Raw genomic sequence first — 20,225 nt, forward strand, 5'->3', positions numbered from 1 at the left:
GTTTAGAACAAACATATTGATAGTTACATAGTCTCGTTCAAAACTAAGACAGCCTTTACTTGAAAACTGATACCAAAATGTCTCATAGTGTGCTGATAAAGTGGCAGTCTGGAAAGAAAGGAAAACAAAAACCCTCATTTCTAGCATTTGCAATTTCGGTGATGTAAATACTTCTACCACTGACAACTAATGGATGTCTTTGTTGAAGTTATTTCACCAAAGGAATATTTACACATGAACCTCTAAACCCACACATATATGCACATCACTCTATACAAATGCCCACATTTTGACTTTTCTTCTTGCTAATCAAAGGGACCTGAAAGGAACAGTTTGTGTCCTAGGGCATGAAGTAGACAGGACAGACTCTATAAGTAAAACAACTGCAAAGACAGAATACTCTTTTGTATAACTCTGCTCCTTTTCTTTAGAAGAGACTGAGGTTGAAACATCACGTGTTTAGGCTGAAGTGAAGACTCCAACAAATTCAGTGCTTCCCCTACAGGATTATGGCAGTGGTGAACCACACAGAGCAAAACACATTATAAATAACAAGCTCTTCAAAAACGCTGCCCATGGCAACCGTAATTATCCCCATAAAATGGTGGCTTTCAGATTGAGTGGCCCACATTCCAACAGTCCAAGATGGAAATAGAATCCAGTTCTTTAACTTTGCCCACTTCTCCATCTGTGAGGCCACAGGATTATGAAACTCTCCTTAGCATTAATTCAATCTGGAAAAATTTTAATCTCCGGGCAATGTCCAGTGAATTCTCACCATGCTGAGGAGAAAAAAAAAAAAAAAACAGTTACTTATTTCCAATAGAGTCAAGTGTCAATGCAAAGGATCTAGCAAGCAGTTTAGAGTCATTGACTCTCAGGCTTGACAAAGGCTTTAAATGTCATTCAGTTCTAACAGTAATAACCCCAACCAGTTGCTGTCAAGTCAGTTTCAACTCATGGTGACCCCATGTGTGTCATAGTAGCACTGTGCTCCATAAGGTTTTAATGGCTGATTTTTCACAAACAGATCACCACCTTATTCCAAGGCTCCCCTGGGCGGACTCAAACCTCCTACCTTTCAGTTAGCAGCCTAGCACATTAACCATTTGCACCGTCCAGGGACTTCCTCGAACAGTAATGTTGTTGTTTGCCATGGAGTCGATCCTGATTCATAGTGACCCTATAGGACAAAGTAGAATTGCCCCATAGGGTTTCTGAGGCTGTAATCTTTATGGGATCGGATCGCCAGATCTTCTCCCCCTTGAAGCCACAGGGTGGTTCGAACCAGTGACCTTTCTGTTAGCAGCTGAGTGTTTAACCATTGTGCTACCAGGGCTCCTATAGCAGTAATTGTTGTTGTTGTTGTTATGTGCCATCAAGTTGAGTCCTACTCATAGCAACCCTATAGGACAGAGTATAGGGTTTCCAAGGAGCAGCTGATGGATTCCAACTGCCAGCATTTTGATTTGCGGCCTGAGTCTTAACCACTTTGTCACCAGGGCTCCATTACAATAATAGGATAAGTCAATCCCTTAATGAAGACGATTAATTCTATTTTATTAACATCAGAGGCAAATAATTTACTTCAGCACAAGGCCTAGGTTAAGATATGATGCTACTGGAAGAACTTCACACCATAGGGCACAGATCCTTACCTTATTCTTTATCATGGGGTCTGCATGGGCTTCAAGGAGCAGAGAGACAACAGTCTGGTTTTTCATCTCACAGGCATAATGTAGGGCAGTGCAGCCATACTGAAACACAAGGGGCCAACATTGCAGCTCATCAGTCAGGCTCTCTGAAGACAACAGTATGTGGCTTCTTAACAAATACTTTTTTTATTTTGTAGCTTATAACTTAAGTAAAACAAACAATTGGCCAACTATCTATGGGCAACTGTATTTCACATACTTAAAACGAGTTATCTTCTCTGCTTCCGTGTATATATTAATATCTTACAGGTCATCAGTATCTCCCTTGCTCATTATCTGTTCTGAAGTTAAAAAAGCATCTTACAAAAAGCTGGTGCTCAAAAATCCCAAAATTTCTTTGTAAAACTCTACGCGCTTGGGTAATCACCGCCTTGATCATGTTCCCAGTTTTCCCCTTAAAGAACTTCCACATAAACTTTTTTTCCAAATATTACCCTTTATGGTCCTTGATCAAATCCCCACATCTGAAAAAGACAAATGGCGCTCACACTGCTGCAACACACCTACAAGATCAATGCAGCTCTGAGTAGAAGTTCCCTACGCTTTGTGTATCATTAGTGGATCATACTGTTGGTACTAATTAAAAATGCTAAGGACAGATCAAAGGGAATTTAAAACTGGGGCATTTGTGTCCAAGATTTTCTCTTTCAAAAAGCAGCCAAGCAGCCCTGGTTTTGGTAAGTGAAGAAATAATATCCTTGGCCATCAAAACTAACAGAACTAATTCTGGGCCTGGTTCCCTAGGAGCTCTTCTAAGTGCTGCAGTCACTTATTTTTATTAAGTGATGGCATGAGGAATGCAAGATCTAGCAGTGAATTTTTCCTGGTGAAATAGAGTCTAATAACCTTAAAATCCAAAACACTACATTACTTAGAGTTGGAAAATGGATCTTAATATTCAGATTATTTTTGGATAATGTTTGGGGTGTGTGTGTTTGTGTGTGCACACACACATAGAAATATACTATCTCTGTCTAGAGATAGAGACATAGAAAAACATTCTAGAGAAATTTTGGTTACAGGCACAAACTTTACACCTTTTGAATTTTTCTTAACCTTTACTAGTATTTTACTTAACACATTTCAAAGGTATCTAAAGAAATTATGATACATAGTAGTAATGTCTATCCAAATTAATTTTAAAACTCTGTTCAAAATAAAACCATATATTATATAAACATTCTCTTGATCTCACACGTGCTGTGCATGCGTGTGCGTGTGGACACATACACACACAGCCTCCATTTTAAACAAATGATATAAATATACCCAAAACTAAAATGATATAAATAATTCCTAGAAACAGGGATGGGGACATTTTCTCTATCACAGAACAGTGTGCACACTCAAAAGAAGTCAGGCATCACAAATAAAATATTACCTTTTATGGCGTCAAATTTCAACTTGTCCATTTTTTCAATAGAGAACTGGAAAGCCAATTTTTTATTCAATAAATGCAAGCAAATTTAAAAGATGTACAAATGAACTTTTGACTCATTATGATCATTTAAGGGAGGAAGGTGAATGCAAGGATGCAGGCGTAGAGGCAAAAACAAAATAGATATGTGGACTGAAAGAAGTTGACTGAGGCTACTTGTTATACATTGAGTTATGTCCCCCAAAGTTATGGACTGTAAATTCTAACCCCTACTCCTGGGAATGGGAAACCCTGGCAGCGTAGTGGTTAAGAGCTATGGCTGTTAACCAAAAGTTTGCCAGTTTGAACCTACCAGGCACTCCTTGGAAACCCTATGGGGCCATTCTACTCTGTCTTATAGGGTCATTATGAATGGGAATCAACCGGACAGCAATTTTTTTGTTGTTCGTTTTTATTCCTATGGATGTAATCTCATTTGGGAATAGGGTTTTCTTTGTTATGTCGGTGAGGCCATGGCATTGTAGGGTGTGTTTTAAGCCATTGGCACAGAATAGGCAAGCACAGACTAGGCACAGAAGAGGCAAGCACCAATGGAGAGGAAGATACATGCCACATGAAGATTGCCACAAACACCGAGAAGAAGGCTAAGATGCTGTGGAGATTGCCACAAACACTGAGAAGGAGGCTAGAGAAGCTAAAACAAGGATATTCCCCCAGAACCAACAGAGAGAGTCTTCCCCTAGAGCTGGTGCCTTGGATTCAGACTTCTAGGCTCCTGAACTGGGAGAGAATAAATCTCTGTTCATTAAAGCCACCCACTTGTGATATATCTGTGATAGCAGCACTAAGAAGCTAAGACATTACTCCTGCTGTGATCTCTACTCTTACTCATCACCATTTGGATTTTCTTTGACCTTTCAGTTACCTTCAGTTTATAGCTGGGGACTCTTCTACTACTGGGTCGGGAGCTCGGCTGCAGGAGCAGCTGTTATGATTTACTGAACACAGGCACTCTGCTAAGTGCCTTACACAAATCAGCCCTGTAAGGTAAGTACTATCAATATCCCCATTTTACAGATGAGGAAACTGAAATTAGCAAAAATTTACATCTTGCCAAAACTCACGTAGGTAGTAAATGACAGGCCTAGATTTGCAGATAGGCATTCTAACTTCATCTTCTTAACCACCATGAATGCTGTTTTGTTATGAGAGCCTCTGGTTTCCTTAACTTCTCAACAAAGTTAAAATCAGTTCTTTCAAAAATATTCCATGATCAGTAAAGACTTATTCCTTTGAGTTCAGTGGTGGAATATAGATAATCTCAAAGTCCCCTGACTGGCAGTAAAAATAAAAGAGAAAACTAAATGCCGGAAAAGAATTCAAGCAACTCCATCCGTAAATGGCAGTACACTACCTCCAAATACCATTTTGAATATTATTTCAAAAGAACTGAAATGACAAACTTACGCAGTCTGCAGCATTAACATCGACGCCAGCAGCAAGTATCATTTGTACAAGAGTTTCATTCTGCTTTGTCTTTGATATCTATAACAAAGGGCAAACACAAAAGAAGTTTACTTTAAAAAAACGTTTTCTCCATCTTATGTCTGGAACTATTTTAATCAGTTACTCAATGAGCTTCATTTTCATCTCAACACCCAGCATGCCTATCCATTGTTTTTAAAATGTCCCCACCTGGTCAACACACACCCCTTAGCCCTGTCGGTTAGTTAAAGCTGCAGTTCTCAGAGTACAGTCCTTGAATGGCAGTATCAGTACCTAGAAACTTGTTTTAAATGTAAACTCTCAGCTACACCCCAGACCTACCAAAAAACCAAGCACCGCTAAAGATGGAGTCTTTCCCATCCTGGCTGAAAGCCCTTCAATAATTTCCCGTTACTCTCAGGACAAAAATAAGCTCTTCGGTGTGGTCTATGAAGCCCCCGTATGTTTCAGCCTCTGCATATCTTCCCAGCCCCGTCTCACTCTGCACCCCCTGGCTCACCCTGTTCACCTGCGCTGGCCTTTTGTAGTCTTTCATTCTGACTGGGCTCCCTCCTTTACAGGATACTCCCTCTACCTAGAAGCCTTCTTCCTCCCATCTTTGGTAAATTCACCTTTTAGATCTCAGCCCAAGCACTCTTCCTCCAGGAAGCTTTTGCTGACCTACCTGACCAGGTAAATCCCTCTCTTCTAGGCTCACATATACCAACCACCTTCTCTGCATCAACTGCTTCATGGCGATGTGTTTGTGTCGTTATTTGATTAATGACATTCTCTCCACCACCCTTGAAATTTCTTCAGAAAAAGGACTAAATTTGTTTTCCTCATCATTGTATCCCTACCACCAATGCCTGGCATGCTACTGGTCCATAATAAATACATTTTCAATAATTGAACAAATGAAATTCACTTTTCCTCCCTAGTCTGCGGAGATTCTGACCACACGCCCATTGGAGCCTTCCCCTAGCTTTGCATTGACAAGGAAGCACAGCTCTCTCTGCTCATGTGGCCTAGCCCTGGAGTTCAGCTCCTTTATCTTCTAGAAGTCCCAGGATGGTGCAAACAGCTGACTTGCTCAGCTGCTACCCAAAAGGCTGGAGGTTCGGGTCCACCCAGAAGTACCTCAGAAGAAAGGTCTGGCAATTTACTTTCAAGAAAATCAGCCACTGAAAACCCCATGGAGCCTGCTGCCCTGAGATAATCTTTAAACCTTAAACCAAAAATATCCCCTGAAGTCTTCTTTAAGCCGGGGTTTCAAACTAGTTTGTTCTGGTTCGGAAACGCTGCTGATAATTTGCATTTCTAACAAGTTCCCAGGCAATGCTAATGCTGCTGGTTAGGGACCAATTCTGAGAACCACTGGTACAGCAGTGGTTCTCAAAATTTATTATAAATAAGAATCACCTGGGGATCTTGTTAAACTATAAGTTCTGATTCAGTATATCCGGGGTGGAGATGCAAATTCTTAGCAGGGATGCGAACTGGAACAAATTGGTTCAAAGCCCTGCCTTAAACCAAATGATAGGTTAGATTACTTAGTAAAGAATGTTTGCCTTGAGCGTGGTACTCCTTTGAAGAATTACCTTTATGAGATCACATTGACAACAGCAACTCAAAGTCAGATAGGAAGCTTAGGGAGCAGTGAGTTTATGTTAATGGAGGTGAAACAATTGGGAAAAGGAGGGTGAGAATGGTTGTACGACGTGAAGAATGGGATCAAGGTCACTGAATTGTACATGTAGAAGTTGTTGAATTGGTGTATGTTTTGCTGTGTATATTTTCAAGAAAAAGAAAACTATGGAGCACGGTTCTACTCTGACACCCATGGAGTCACCATGAGTCTGAAATGACTTTGTAGCAACTGATTTTTAGCACCTAGGAAGCTCCATTAACTTGTCTCATTTCCTCTTACGTCCCTCCTGTGTCAACTTCCAAATCGCCTTTCTCCTTCTGCTCTTCCCTAAAGTAACTCAATACTTTCTGGGCTGTTCCCCCCCTAATTTTAGCTCATGCCACTTTGGCTTGTTGCAAACCTATATTTTCAGACCCCATTAATCAATAAGATACAAGTGCAGTTAGAACCGGGGATAATCATTCCACTTAGTATTTTTTCCTATGTCTCCAGTTTCCAAACATTGAACCATCTTAAGAGCAGGGTTGTATGTTAACAAATTCTGAATGAACATGGTAATCAGTGTGATTTCTTCTTGGTTCAGAATTTGAAAAAAGTCTGTAAATGAATGACGGATTTCCTCCAGCCTGAAACTACAAATATTCAAATGCTATGTGCCATATTTTTACATAAATAACGCTCACCTTCTGCATTTGTTTGCCAATCATGCCCTTACCCTCCCTCCATGAGGCATTTTCATAAGCACTGCTATGCTGAAAAAACTGGCATAGAGGCACTTACAAAGATACCTGTCAGGGGAGGGCAAGTTTGGCAAAAGAATGTGGAAGGCGTGTATTATTTGTGTAAAAAAAGTATTAAATTCCCTGGGTGGTGCAAGCAGCAACTCACTTGGCTGCTAACCAAAAGGTTAGAGATTCGAGTTCACCCAAAGTCACCTTGGAAGAAAGGCCTTGTGATCTACTTTCAAAAGACCATAGCCATGAAAACCCTATGGAGCACAATTCTATTCTGACATACATGGGGTCACCATGATTCAGAATTGACTCAGTGACATCTGGTGTGGTAGCATGTAATAAATACACAGTGAAATTTTTCAAGCACTTTTCAAGAATATAAGCAGGTTATATATTTATCAGAGGAAACTCTGGTGGCATAGTGGTTAAGTGCTATGACTGCTAACCAAAGGGTGAGTAGTTTGAACCCACCAGGTGCTTCTTGGAAACTCTACGGGGCAGCTCTACTCTGTCCTATAGGGTTGCTGTCAGTCGGAATCGATTCGACAGCAACGGATAACGTATCTATTTATCAGTGAATTATAGTTTTTCTGTTTCTCATAAATCCAAACATCAAAATCAACGTTGTCGTATTTAATTATATTGTTGTTGTTAGGTTCCATCGAGTCAGTTTCAACTGATAGCAACTCTATGTACAACTGGTTAGTTAATTACAGTTCCTCAAATTCTATAACATACTTAAAAACCTAAGGAAATAACATCTCCAATTGGTGGACGTTGTCTTGGAGCTTACATTAATAGCGGTAACTAACGTCCATGGTCTGTTAGTGACGAGGAAGGAGCATGGCTATTTAACTGGAATGGATTATGAATCTGGTGGGTCATCTCTCGGAGGTGGAACTGACCACAAGGGGGAACAGTTGGCAAAAAGCAGACGAGTCAGTGCAAACTTGTGACTCTGCTTGAAAATAAAACTGGGGCTTCGTCCACTCATAGTGTGACTGCATTCCTGCACAGAACAGTTTTTTCAAGAAAATTTCTACCTGTCAAAGATTCATTGAAGCATGAATAGGTCCATCAAGGTGAAAGATGGACTTCACATTCTCTATAAAGATCTTCCATGTTAGTCAGATTTCTGGATCCAAGCCTCTTTAATTCACAACCAGGGTGGATCCTTAAAAATCAGCAACTTGGAAGTATATGTCCACAAACCTGAACGTCTCTTACAAAAAAAAGAGAAAAGTAGAAAGGGAAAATTTTTATAGCGTTCAAGATTTTTGTGTTTCCTTCAGATGATTTTTCATCAAAATTGATTTTTCCAAATAAATATCACACAGATTATCTGACTATTGATGGCTAACAACTTTGGATACCTTTCTTCTTCCTTTACTTCATAGCACTGCATGTGTGTTGGAAATGTCATATAAAGTACAAAGGCTTATTTTGTTTTTACTTCTTTGCAATGTCTCACCAGCCAAGCAAAACTCGACGAGTCATGTGATTGCCTCCCTATGCCTTAGTTCTAACAACGGTTGTACTCACCATGAGGAAATAGCCAATAAGCAGAATAGGCATTAAGAGGATAATGAGTAGATAATCAAAGAAGGTGAATCTCCTCTTCACAGCATAATGCAAGCAGGTTCTCTCTTTCTAAAAAAAAAAAAAAAAAAAAAAAAACGATGTTCTTTATTTTAAAAAATTTCACTTCAACTTTCATATTTTTCAGATTACCATATCAAAAAATTTTATGGGTGCTTTTTATTTGTGCAGTACCCATGGGATTTTCACTAGCATCTCTTTCTATTTGGCATGTCTGACCAATAAATTCAGTTTTCCCATGGGCCAGAACACTGAACACAGGCCTGTTTTAACAAAATCCGTGGAAGGACTACAGAAAGACAGTAGAGGTGAAATATACATTTTACAAATCATCTAAAGATGGATTCTCACAATCATTGTAGTTTTTGGGAAAAAAATACACTGAGATGTAAACATAGCACTGAATTTAGTATTAAAACCTATAGGTATTCCTTAATCACCCATGGTGTACAAGTTATCCATTTGGTGGTTTGTGCATAGGAAAATCATCACCAGGTGGCAAGTTTTCCATGTTCCTCCACGCATACTGACAGTGCTAGAAGAATGCAAATAACTCAATGTAATCCTTCAAATACGTGAATGTTTATCAGGTCATGTATTTAAGCTTTTAGGAATTATGGGGGATGTGAAGTCCCAGGGCCTCGTAATCAAACAAAGGCAGAGAGAAACATACACAAATACATATAATGCCAAACAGTCTGTGATAATTGGATTACCAGCCACATCAATGGCAGGAGAGGGAGAGAGAAAATAGAGGTTAGTTCCAACTGGGGGAAGGCACAGATCTGAAATAAGAACACTTTTTGTTTTTCTAAATGTCCAAGTATATGTTTCCTGTAAAAAATTTAGAAACCATGCAAGAGTATAAAGATAGGCTTTAAAATCACCCTTTATCCAACAGCCCAGAGTTAATTGTTGACATTGTGGCATATTCTCTTCTGGTCTTTTAAAATGCAGGTTTGTGGGACTTAAAAATGTAGGATCAAATTGCATATTCAAAAATCAAATCTTGCTTTTTTGCACTTAATATTTATAATATATGCATTGTTTGTGCCATTTACTACATTTGAACATATGATTTTAATGGCTGCATGGCTTTTTATCGAATGGAGCTACTTTATTTAGCCAAACCCTACATGTTGTACATTTCAAGTTTTTAACTTCTCATTTTTATAAATAATACTGCCTGAACATCCTCATTCATAAAGCTTTGTCAACATTTCTAAATTTGTTGAGCATAAATTTCTAAAAATAGATTTCCTGGCATAAAAGTTACTAATACTTTTCATAAGATAGTGTCAAAGCATGCTTGGACAAGATACTAATAATAGTTTACACTTCCTCGTCAAGACTTTGACTTTCTTTTTTAATCCTGGTCAGTTTGACAGGCTACATATATATATATATATATATATATATATATATATATATTTGTCTGTGTATGTGTATATATATCTTTTTAAAAATTAATTTAATTTGTTCTTTATTGAATCAATGTTGCTTATTGGGCACACTCATCTGAATCACCAACAGAGATTTTTAGTTTGTTTTTAAGCCATTTTAAGACATTTGTTGATTTAGTACTTCTTATTAATATTAATATAAAAAGATTAGCTAAAACCAAAACCAAACCTAGTGCCATTGAGTCGATTCCGACTCATAGCGACGCTATAGGACAGAGTAGAACTACCCCATAGAGTTTCCAAGGAGCGCCTAGAGGATTCACACTGCCAGGCCTTTGGTTAGCAGCTGTAGCGCTTAACCACTATGCCACCGGGGTTTCTGTAAAAAAGATTAAAAAAAAAAAAAGATTAGGTCTGGGAAAATGAAAAGATTACCTAGACATTAAAAAAAAAAAAAGAAGAAAAGAAACTGCATACCAAAAACAGTTTAATCTAGAAGTACCCACTGAAGTTCTTTCCATGATTTTTATAATACCAGAGGACTCCAGCTGGCTGGCTCAGGGTTCTCCTCTGCAGAACAGATAAGGCACCTCCTTACTCGGTCCCTGTGTTTTCAAACATCTCCCTCCCTCAGTTTCTTAAGGAACAAGCGTCTCAAAAGAGTATATGAACCATCCCACAGACATCTGTCTTCCAGCATCACCTCTCACCATGTTTCTACCCACCTAGTTTCACAGCTGTGTTCAAAAGACATCCTGTCATGCTCTATTAAGCCACTTATCTGTTAGCTACAGCATAGACATGACTTGCATTTAACCGCCAGCAAACAAAAACTAGTCAGCACATTTGTCAAGAGAGTCCCGTAGTGATCAATTTTCTGATAACACATTATTACATCAAATTAGCTGGCATTTAAACTGGGGAGTCCCTGGGTGATTCAAGCAGTTAATGTGCTTGGCTACCAACCAAAAGGGTAGAGGTTCGAGTCCACCCGGAGGTGCCTTAGAAGAAAGGACTGGTGATCTACTGCCAAAAAATCAACGATTGATTGTTCTACTCTGACACATGGGGTCACCTCGAGTTGGAAATGACTTACCGACAACTAGTTAAACTGACTTGGGAGAGACGTGGGGATGCTACAGAAACTTTTTTCTCGTTAACTGCACTTGAGTGGATCCAGGAAATTCATTATTATTGCAAAAACAAAAAAAGATTTTAATATTTAGTCAGTCTAATATAAATTCAAATGTTGCCTTTACTATGCTGCAGACACTAGCGTTCAGAAGGGATTCCGGGAGGGCGTTCACAGGCATGCGCACCTAGTCTGCTCTTTCTTGCACCTGAAGGCTCTAAGGCAGTTAATGTCACGTCTTTAAATACATTCTTTATGCCTTTCTGTGTGACTTGAAGTAGTCTCTGGTTGATGAGCTAGCTCATCCTTGGCAAATTTCTTAATAGTAGACAGCCATCCTGATATTAGCATATTTTAAAAATAGCAATTAATTTTAAATCACCCACTTTTCCACCACATTTTCAAATGAGAATGAAAAACACAGAAAAACAGGCAAAAAATATATCCATTTTTCATGACTGCTCTGAAAGAGAACACAACAGAAAATCCCTGATGGAGCAGGAGAACAGTGGGATGCAGATCTCCAATTCTTGTAAGAAGACCAGACTTAATGGTCTGACTGAGACTGGAGGGACCCTGGAGGTCACAGTCCCCAGACCATCTGTTAGCCCAAGACTGGAACCATTCCCGAAGCCAACTCTTCAGACAGGGATTGGACTGGACTATAAGATAGAAAATGATACTGGTGAGGAGTGAGCTTCTTGGCTCAAGTAGACACGTGAGACTATGTGGGCAGCTCCTGTCCAGCAGTGAGATGAGAAGCCAGAGGGGGATAGGAGCTGGTTGAAGGGACACAGGGAATATAGGGTGGAGAGGAGAAGTGTGCTATCTTATTAGGGGAAGAGCAGCTAGGAGAACATAGCAAGGTGTGTATAACTTTTTGTATGAGAGACTGACTTCATTTGTAAACTTTCACTTAAAGCACAATAAATACATATATCTCCACATGCAGAGAGCTAAGAGGTCCTCATCTGTCATGCTGTTCTCATGCCACAGTATCTAATGCTTGTTCCCCCATCACACCAAGGCTGCACACTTAACGAATAATCAGATGCAATCAATTTGCAGCAGCCAGTATCAGAAGGCACGTTTGACAGCATCCTCACCCACAATGCACCTAATTGCTTCCCTTAAAGAAATACTTTAAATTAATTTTAAATATGTCAAGTTAATTGTTGAACTCAATTTTCCGCTGAGCTACTGGTAGCCACCTGTGATGTTTTCTAAAAATATAGGTTGCTGGACCCCTTGTAAGTCTGCTGAATCAGACTATCAGCAAGACCTAGGCCTTTAAGTTTTATAATACTTCTTCAGGTAATCCCGATGTCCAGCCAGAATCGAAAGTCACTACTTTGAGTACTAATGAGATGAAATTGTTATGTTTGTTTTTTTTCTTTTAATTTGGCCATTTGAAGGGAAAGAGCCTAATAATACAAACAAAAAGAAAAGGGAAAACAGCCTATGGATTAACACAATGCTATGGACCGAATTACATCTCCCCAAAATGTGTGCCGTAAATCCTAACTTCTATGCCTATGGTTATAATCCCATTTGAGAAGGGGTAATCTTTGTTATGTTAATGAGACAGGATTAAGGTAGGGTATGTCCTAAATCTATCTCTCTTGAGATACAAAAGAGATTAAATAAACAAGGAGTAAACAGAGATGGGGGAAGAGAGAAGCCAAGCCGCATTAAGATTGCCCAGGAGCAGAAGCTTGAAAGAGACAACCTTCCTCCGGAGCCAGCCAACAGAGAAAGAAAACCTCCCCTGTTGGAGCCAGCACTCTGAATTCAGACTTCTACCCTCCTAAACTGTGAGAAAATGAATTTCTGTTTGTTAAAGCCACCCACTTGTGGTATTTCTGCTATAAAAAAAAAAAAACCCACTCCCATCGATTCAATTCTGACTCATAGCGACCCTATAGGACAGAGTAGAACTGCCCCGTAGAGTTTCCAAGGAGCACCTGGTGGATTCAAACTGCCGACCTTTTGGTTAGCAGCCATGGCACTTAACCACTATGCCACCGGGGTTTACTCATTTCTGCTACAGCAGCACTAAATAACTGATGCACACATGAAACACATTAATGTGGTTTCTGCCTTCTTTAATTAGCAAAAATAAAATAGTTGATTGTATATTCTGTTCAAAAATAATATTAAGTGTGGTCTACAAATACCTGCACTGCAATCAGCTAAGGTGCTTGTTAAAATTCAGCTTCTCCAGAGGGTTCTGGAGCACACTGAAGACAGAGCCACTTCTCCATGGCATGCTTACCAAAGCTCCAGTGCCAGAAGGGGGAAGACTGGAGTTCTTTTTTAAGACTCTGGGGCTTTTCTAGAACCTTTTAAAGCAATTACTTCTTGACCCTTTCAAAATATCCCTATCTCAGTAAGATGGGAATAGAGCGTTTCACCCAAACTCAAATTGTGTAGAACTTCTCGCGAGAGGAAAATGGAGAAGGTTTTGACTAGTAAGAAAGAATCTTTAACTGCTTTTTTTCTGGAAGAATGCTTTTCCTGCTCCTTACAGCCCTTTCTGCTTCCTGGACGTCCATGAAAATGGCTTAATTACCCTGAGCCTAGTTTGGTTCCCTCAGCTGGGAAAAATGGTCTAAACTACATGAGCCTCTGTGGTAATATTAACAATTTGAATAGCTCTTCATTAACATCATTTTCATCTCTGACATTCTAAAAATTGCTGCATTCTTTTATTCTATAAGCAAACTATATAATTAATAAATTGTCTTCTGGAGATCAGGTCCTCACCACAGTAAAAATCTATTGAAATAGCACCAGCAGGTCAATATCTCTTTTCCGGGAAACCCTTTCCATTACTTGTACAACAGTGGCAGGGGAGGGGGGAAAAAGGGGGAAATGAAGAATGAAAAGAAAGGAAGAAACTCTATGCTGCCGAAAGAGTGACCCATTCTCTTCCAGAGTGTAAGGACATCATTGACCACAAAATATGCCTGCTGATTGAACTATGTTGTATATTGCTTTTTAGCCTAATAAAACATCCTCTGTGTGTGACAAATCTCTCTAAAGTAAGGCAGATAGAAACAAATATTGTTGCCATTAGGAGCTACAAGTGATGAGAAAATGATGTTCACCACTTTCATTGATGTGAGGAGGAAGGAATCGCTGTGGTCAATTTCTCTCTCCGCTCAAGTGTCATAACCTCACCTGGTTTTTGAGATTCACATCAGCATTTCTTCTTAAAAGGAAGGAAACGATTTTCAGGTGCCCACGCCTGCAAGCACAGATCAGGGGGGTGTCTCCATTAAAGCCATCTTGAATGTTAATGTAGTTGTTGTCTTTCTGCACCCACCGCCACACTTGACCAAAGTCATCCTGATAGGCCGCCTGGCAGATGGGCTGAGTAGAGAAAAACAAATGCAGGTTTTGAAATACATGCATACTTAAGCCACCAAAAAAAAAAAAACTTCAAAAGTTTCCAAGTTGTTATATATTGCTTCGATGGTTAGATTTTTGGTCTTCATTATAAAATATATACCCAGCCTTAAATCTAGAACAAGTATAGCTCATGAAGTCTAGGAGCCTATAAAATTTTTCTAAATTGCTGGGCACACAGAAGTATTTGTTAAATGCATGAATGAGTGAGTAAATAGATGAAATATTGCAAAATCTACTCAATAAGGAAACTGGGTATTGTGCTTCTAGATAGATAGGCTTGTTAGAAGAACAGAATTTTTGCTAAAGACAAAATAGGCGTATTAAAAGTTTATAGCAGGCCTTAAAATTTCAAGTCAGAAACCACAAGTCATCAAATCTTTTAACATGATACCTTAAGAAGCAAAAAAATTTAGCTCTGATGTCAGCTGTCACCATCCAGAATAGCCCACCAGTGCTTTCAATGTCTGAAAGAACCATTCAAATGTCTTTGTAGTACTTGTCAGTTGAATTATAAGAGACTTATTTCCATTATTCTCTTTATCCATACAACATTCTACACCTTTGAAAAAGAAGATACTCTAAAATAAAGGTTCTTAATCCTGGCTACATATTAGAATCGCTCGGAGAGCTCTGAAAACTACCACTGTCTAGATACCACCCCAGAGTTAAGTAAATCAGAATCTTCCCAAATGAAGTAACAAAGTCACTGCTCTAAAAAAATCACATAAACCAAGTGCATTACTGAGCCTGAGATGACTGCCTTGGAGCTCTCACAGCTGATTCAGGGGGACATTGTCACCCTCTCGCATTATCTGCAACCCAGCAAGGAGGTGTCCTATCAGCACATCCTTATGATTCCCTCTGCTTCCCCTTCTGTAAAGTAGAAGGGTTGTTGTGTTTATTCTATAAATATTTAATAAACACATTTGGGGTTCCAGGTCCAGATCCAGGAACTGGGGGAGCAGGGGTGAGCAAGGCCTGCTTGGCCCTTGTCCTTAAGGAACTCAGCATACAGGAAAGGACAGATTTTAGACAAATGAGATATGTAATTAGCTGCAATCCATTAGATGCTGTTTATAAAAGGCATTATAAAAACTTTGCAGAGGCCGATGAGAGTTTAATAGCAAAGCCTCAGCTAGCCTCATCTTGCCCACTTGTCCCCCTCTGCTCCAGCCCTTCTGGACTTCTCTCCTTTCTTCATCATTACCCTCTTTCATCTGGACCTCTGCCATTACTGTCCCTTCACAAAAAATGACTTTCCTCTTTCTCATATCTGAACCAAAAAACCAAACCCCTTGCTGTCGAGTTGATTCCAACTCATAGTGACCCTGTAGGACAGAGTAGAACTCCCCCATAGGGTTTCCAAGGAGTGCCTGGTAGATTTGAACTGCCGACCTTTTGGTTAGCAGCTGTAGCTCTTAACAACCGCTATGCCATCAGGGTTTCCCTCTCGTACCTAGGTAAGTCTTATTCATCCCTTGGGCCAAAATTTGATTTTCGTTTTATCCAAGAAGTCCATCCTAACTCTTAATACTCAGTGTTTCTCCTTCACAGCAACTCACGTAACTGCAATTGTTTTCTTAATTATTTATAATCATTTGTTCCAGGTTAGCCTGTATCAGGAAGGGTTTGAGGCAGCATTGACTGAGAGAGGTATTAAGTTTCAGATGATAAACTCCATGTGGGCAGAAGCCACATCCATTTGATTCGCCACTATAGCCCCGGTACACAGCACAGCACTGGGCACATGGTAGGCAAACACTAAATATTTTTAAACTGGCTTTAACTAGACCATGTAGAAGAAACACTTAAATGGCACATGGATGGCACTAGATTTACGGAAGCTATTGTTATTGTTATTACATCATTTTTTATTTATAATCATGTCAAACCTCTACTATGTGCCAGCCACAGGTGAAGTGGGAAAAAAAGGATATAAAATATGTAACTTTTAGCCATGTGAAATTTATTTACCAGGCAAGGGAAATAAGACACACACACACAGAGAAAACAACCAGAAAACAATTTGAAAGGAGTATAGACTTGGCATAAGCACCAGTAGCAAGGGGGCAGACAAGTGAGAAAGTTGAGTGGGTACACTTGCTACCCAACCCATGTTCTCTCACAGCCAAATAAGCTATGACACTTTTAAACTCAAAGATCTACTCACAAAAGACACATCATAAAGGAAAGTCAACTCAACAACAACTAGGAGGCAAATGAGCATAAAACATGGATTCCAACCCTCAGCAGGAAATAAGCAATTACACAAATCACTTCTTCTATTACCCTTTTGTGTTAGCGGCCTTTGAGGTGGCTCTGACTCATGGCAACCTTATGTATAACAGAATGAAACACTGCCCGGTCCTAAGCCATCTTCATGATCGTTGGTATGTTTGAGTTCAGTGGACTCAAACATAGCCCTTTACTAGGATTTATCACCAGTTGGGCAAAGCAGCGTCTCCGGGTACCAACTGGCTGGTGCAGAAAGCACTGATGCAATTAAAAGAAAAAACACACCCAAAGTTGAAAAACAGGTTTGTGGTTGTAATACTGCTACTAACTCTCTGGATGGCCATGGACAATTCACTTCCTCCTTGTGTGCCTTAATGTTCTCAATCATGAAATAAAAGAGTGAGACAAAAATTTCTTTGGGTGCTTACATGTTTCTGGGCCTCTAGTCTCTCCCCAACCAATACATCTTCTACATTATTGCTAGGGCCTAGCATTATCCCAACACAGATAATGCATATAAATTTTCAGTGAATTGCCATTGTCTTAGGAGTAGTACCCAGTCACTTGGATTTCAATGACAAGTAGAACAAAACACGAGAAAACTGACATAAAGTCACCAACTTTTAGTTTTTTCAATTAAAATATTAGAAATAATACCATTATTTCATAAACTAAAGGATATTTTAACATCAATACAAGGATATTTTATCACAAAATACATAAAGATGTAATCACAGGGGAAGAAAAAGTAGACTTTTATATTGGATAGATTTAACTTTGTGGAAAAACTTTCTTCATCATTTTGATTTTTGTAAAAATTTCACTATAAACCAGTGAAAAGTTTGTCCCTGATTACTACTAATCATGGGATTAGTATGTTGGAAACTGGTGGCCTACAATGCAAAATTATTTTTTTGTTTTCTTAAAATTTTAAATTACTTTCCAACATTTAAAAATCAGACTATTTCACATAGTAATCTGGATTTCTACCCTCTAAAAACACAGAGATTCGATAACACTAGGTCTGCATTCTCGTAAGACATCAAGTAACTGGCATTTTGTGGCCATGGCTCCAATTTCTCCACGATCCCCACCACTCTCTATTACATCCCACCTGGTCCATTTCACTCATCTATGTTACCTGGCTGGATAAAGCCTCCAGGATAAAGCCTCTTCTCTCTAGGAGTTAACTGAAAAGAGGGAGGGAAAAGGAGAAGAGCTGTTTTTTTTTTTTTCCACCCCCCCGCAAGAGTCACTTGGCGCTTTTGAGTGCTTTCTCAATCTTCTTTGAGCAATTTACTTAAAATATTCAGCTGGTTATACCTTCAATCTTCCCTAGCTTCCTATATCCTATACACACAGTTTCTGTTTTTGAAAAATAAACTGTCTTCTGACTCAGTTGAGGCACACAAGTGATTTGATGCATAAATCATACGAACACCTGAAGTAAGTCTATGCTTGATCAACCAAATTTCTGCTAGGGGGCAGCCCAGAGCTACAAAAGCACTGACCACTGACAACGCAAGTCCAATAGAAAAATGTTGGTTGACAAGCTAGGAATGAGAAGATGGGGCTGTCTGTTTGAGTTGAAGGAAGAGTTATTTTGGATCCATGTTGGCCTTTGGAAATTCTTGAACTTAGTGGAGCTCCGGTGTAAAAGAAACCAGTTGAGAAGCTTGGGTGATTTTATCCACTATTAATCCTCCTTCTATCCGTCCTCATTGCCAAGGTTCTAGTTCAGGTCCTCATCATTTCTCACCAGGACTATAACAAAGCCCCACCTGGCCTCACTTCCTCCCACCTCACCCATCCAGCCTCCAGTTCCTGCTCCAAAGAGCAGCCTCAAGGTGCTATCAGGAGACTGTCCTCAAGCTGACACACAGGATTCTTCAGCTCTCACATTCTGTCCTTCCACCTTTATCTCCTACCACTCCCTCATGTATACCCCTGATCTAAGTAAATGAAAGTATGCGTTTAATGAACAGCCATCTCCCCAACTAGTTTGTAAGCTATGTGAGAGCAGGTAGGGTATTGGTACTTGTACAGCATTGTATCCCCAGCACCGAGAGAACTCCCTGACATATCTTGGCATTCAATATACCCTTAGTGAATAAATAAGGGAGTGAATAAATTATAATATGAGCTAATATTTATTAATTCCTCAGTTATTTCATTTAACCCTCACAATAACCGTATGAGGTAACTAATTGTCTTACCCCCATCTTGTACAGGTGAGACTGAAGCAGACGGAAGTTATCTTTCTTGCCCAAGGTCACACAGGTAGTAACTGGCAGTGCCAGGAATCAAATCAAGGGGAGTGACTGCAGAATCCACACATTGTTGTGTGCCATTCAGTCAATTCCAACTCATAGCAACCCTATAGGACAGAGTAGAACTTCCCCCATAGGGTTTCCTGGGTTGTAATCTTTACAGGAGCAGATCACCAGGTCTTTTCTTCCGCTTAGTCACTGGATAGGTTCAAACTGCAGACCTTTTAATTAGCAGTCAAGCGCTTAACCATTGTGCCACCAGAGCTCCTTCAATCCGCAACATACTTCCTGTAATTACTTCAGACACTTTGAAAACCAGACTTCAAAATGTCTTCTGGCTGTAAGACTGTGCATTTGAGACTGTACTCAACATTAAGTTACAGTCTACATTCTCAGGATACTGGTCAGTCCTCTTCCGATCTTGGCTTGCTGGAGTCCAAGCCCCCCACCCACAAGGTTATATATCCAGATGTCTGATTCCAAACTGATCTAGCATTAGCAAAGTCTGCCAAAAGGTAAAGGGGCCCTGGTGGTGCAGTGATTAAAGCACTGAGCTGCTAACCAAAAGGTTGATGGTTTGAACCCACCAGCCGCACTTCAGAAGAAAGATATGGCAGGCTGCTTCCAAAGATCACAGTCCTGGAAACCCTAGTGAAGCCAAGAGGCGAAGAAGTAGTGATCAGAGAGGTTGCAGAAGAAACCAGAAAAAGACACTGCCTGATCACTCAATTTAAAGTAGCCATCTCCCAGCCCAGGCACTCTCTATCACAACACCCTGTTTTATTTATTTATTTTTAAATTGCATTTATCATTACTGAAATTGGGCTTAATGGCCCCCATTTCTTAGAGAGTCAGGTGTCAATGATTTTTCCTGGTTTTCGAAGCCCCTCTCTGTGGTCCAACTGTGCAAAACCACTGCTCTTCTGCATATTATTGCCTCTTTGATCAGGCCAATCTCCTCACTTTCTTCTGTGCCTACCTGCTGGCCACCCTCAAAAAACAATCCAAACTAGTTGCCATTGAGCTGATTTTGAGTCATGGAGCCCCCAAGTACCACAGAGTCGAAGTGTTACATAGGGTTGTTTTGGTGATAATCTTTACAGAATCAGACTACCAAAACTTCCTTCCATGGAGCTGCTGGGTGGGTTTGAATCGCCAGTCTTTAGATTAGCAGCCAATTGCAAACCACTTGTGCCATTCAGGGACCCT

The 20,225-nt window shown here is 39.8% G+C and overlaps 1 protein-coding gene across 1 annotated transcript in view; it reads right to left on the reverse strand.

Annotated features, from left to right (window-relative positions):
- Positions 1 to 87: 87 nt before the first annotated feature.
- ANKRD22 (ankyrin repeat domain 22) overlaps positions 88 to 20,225 on the reverse strand; it is a 31,026-nt gene continuing 10,888 nt past the window's right edge. The window contains exons 2-6 of the mRNA XM_049855881.1: positions 14,281 to 14,472; positions 8,506 to 8,613; positions 4,561 to 4,638; positions 1,659 to 1,757; positions 88 to 782 (exon numbers count right to left, since the gene is read on the reverse strand). Of these exons, the coding sequence (XP_049711838.1) occupies positions 705 to 782; positions 1,659 to 1,757; positions 4,561 to 4,638; positions 8,506 to 8,613; positions 14,281 to 14,472 (555 nt within the window). The 3' untranslated portion in view covers positions 88 to 704. The remainder of the gene's footprint in view (positions 783 to 1,658; positions 1,758 to 4,560; positions 4,639 to 8,505; positions 8,614 to 14,280; positions 14,473 to 20,225) is intronic.

This window comes from Elephas maximus, chromosome 16 (assembly GCF_024166365.1).
Source record: "Elephas maximus indicus isolate mEleMax1 chromosome 16, mEleMax1 primary haplotype, whole genome shotgun sequence".
Classification (NCBI taxonomy): domain Eukaryota; kingdom Metazoa; phylum Chordata; class Mammalia; order Proboscidea; family Elephantidae; genus Elephas; species Elephas maximus.